The sequence below is a fragment of the Propithecus coquereli genome, unplaced genomic scaffold (assembly GCF_000956105.1).
Source record: "Propithecus coquereli isolate 6110/MARCELLA unplaced genomic scaffold, Pcoq_1.0 Scaffold55, whole genome shotgun sequence".
Classification (NCBI taxonomy): Eukaryota; Metazoa; Chordata; class Mammalia; order Primates; family Indriidae; genus Propithecus; species Propithecus coquereli.
This window is the reverse complement of record NW_012151396.1, coordinates 1,022,835-1,025,180: the sequence shown is the minus strand read 5'-3', so window position 1 is coordinate 1,025,180 and position 2,346 is coordinate 1,022,835. Positions and strand designations below refer to the sequence as shown.

At 35.9% G+C, this 2,346-nt stretch overlaps 1 protein-coding gene across 1 annotated transcript in view; it reads left to right on the top strand.

Moving 5' to 3' along the window:
- Nucleotides 1–1,819, top strand: part of TMX3 (thioredoxin-related transmembrane protein 3) — a 71,683-nt gene extending 69,864 nt beyond the window's left edge. The window contains exon 5 of the mRNA XM_012657575.1: nt 1,653–1,819. Coding sequence (XP_012513029.1) covers nt 1,653–1,819 — 167 coding nt within the window. The remainder of the gene's footprint in view (nt 1–1,652) is intronic.
- Nucleotides 1,820–2,346: the final 527 nt, after the last annotated feature.

Sequence of the window (2,346 nt, the reverse complement as noted above, 5' to 3'; positions counted from 1 at the left end):
TTTTATAATTACAGTTTCTAAATGTTTCCTTGATTGCCTTCACTATCACCTCTCACCTGATTATCTCTACCATTCTAATTTGCTCTTCTTTTTACTCTAGAAAATTAATGCCCAGTCTCATAGTTGCCTACTAGTTATTAGATCTTTTGTGGTATTTCCCCCGGTTGTCTTCAAAGCATCCCTTTCTTGATAGTCTCCTTTCCCATGCTGCTGTGGTAATCACTGTTCCTCTCATGCATGACCCATCACTCCAGTTGGTCAGTGTTTTTCAGAGTCTCTTTCCTCTTTCTGCTCTTTTCAGTGCTTGGAACTGAACCTTCTTGCTTGGAACTCTGAAAAATCATTCTAATTCTCCCAGCTTTAACTCTCAGTTATCCAGACAGTAAAAGCATTCCTAAATTTGTTTGAGCCCTAAACTCAGTTCCTGTTGTCTGCCTTGAGCTACTCCGTGGGCATTTTCATTCATTGTGGCAAAAGCAATCATGAAAATGTAACCACCTGTGTTCATTAGAAGTAAGTTCTAAGAATCTTTGTCTCATTCCATGCATGGTGTCCTTCAACTTATCAATAATATTTCTTTATTTTCCTCTTACGCCCAGCATAGGTTGGGCTCTTATCACAGTATATCTAGCTGCTACTGTCACTTTCACCTTCTTTCCACACTTCCTCTTGTCCGTTATCCAGTACATTCTATATACTGCCGCACAGTTAATATTACTGAAATAATTGATTTTGATCATTTTCCTAGTCTATCTAAAATATTTTCCTCATTGGTTTTTGAATATTGTATAAGCTTTCTTGGAGCTAATTGCTAGCGTTCACACTGTATCTTGTCCTGTCTCATTCTTACTCATCCTTATATTTCCCCCTCAAAACTCACCTTTATTCTGTGACGCCTTCTTCCATTAACTCAATCCAAAATGATCTTTCTCTCCTCTGAAGTTGTCTGAATTGTTCTCAAGGGTTATAAACACAGCCCCTAGAATATTATAGTTGAAAAACCTATTCAGTAAAATTACTTTTAATTTTCTGGGAGCTGAGAAGACACTGTGTAGATTAAGGGGAATTAGTAAATTAATGAGGCTTTACTACTAACCAGATGAGTGAAAAATGTTTAAAATGTCATGTGAAGAGAGTTTATATAAACACTTTCTTCATAAAAATAACCCAGCCTTCTTCATGAGCAGATTCCTATAGTTTAGGAAACAATTCTAAGGCTACTGGGCACATAGTAACCATCTTAAAGAGACCTTCGTGGTTAATGTGGGAAAAATAGGTGTCTTTAGGAATGGTTGTAGTATATTTGGTGCCTTTTTCTGCTTCCTGTAGCTGGTTCTAACAGACTCACCTGTGTGCATGTGTATAGAATTTGTATCTCTTACGATGTTTTTAACATAGTAGTTACTACTACTAAGCAGTAGTTACTACTGCTTAGATACGGACTCTCTTTCATTGGAACTCAAAGCAAGTCGAATAGCTACAAGTGAAGGAAATCTGTAGTGGTTATAAATTCATTTTATGTAAATCCGAAGGGAACTGAGTTTTAATTATCTTTCCACAGTCTATTTTCAAGAGCTCACCACTTATGGGCTGCTTTCTCTTTGGCCTGCCACTGGGTGTCATCAGTATCATGTGCTATGGAATCTACACAGCTGACACAGATGGTGGTTATATAGAAGAACGGTATGAAGTGTCTAGAAGTGAAATTGAAAGCCAAGAACAGATAGACGAGAGCAAAGAACAGGGGCCCAGCAGTGGAGGATCTCTAGTGCCTACAGTGCAAGAGCCCAAGGATGTATTAGAAAAGAAGAAAGATTGAGACTTTTACCACTATAAAATGTTTGATAGGATTTCAAATTATTAAAGAGTCTATTTATTGGATTTAGACATTTAATCATGATCTTTACAGAAGAGAACATGTTATTTGTATTTTGCTAATATCAACTGCATGGATTAAAGTAGTCCTTCCATAAATGGGGAGATATTTGGAACAAAGAGATGAATGGTTTGTCTAAAACAAACACAAAGCACTCCATCAAAGCTTACTTTAGATATGTTATAACAGATCAGTTCTATTTGCATGTTTCTCTATCTGAATATTCTGTGAGAAAGTTAAGATTCTTCGGCAGAATGCTTTAATTGGCCAGTCAGGTAGAAGATACATGTCTGATATAGAAAAATAATACCTGTACCTCTTACCAACCATTCTCCTCATATATTTTGGACAAGATTTATATGGACAAAATTAGATCTTTAAAATTAGACACTTTAAAGAGACCTAATAACTTTTCCATGTATCAAATTAAGATTATGAGGTTAAAAAAATAATGTGGTTTTATATAGCAT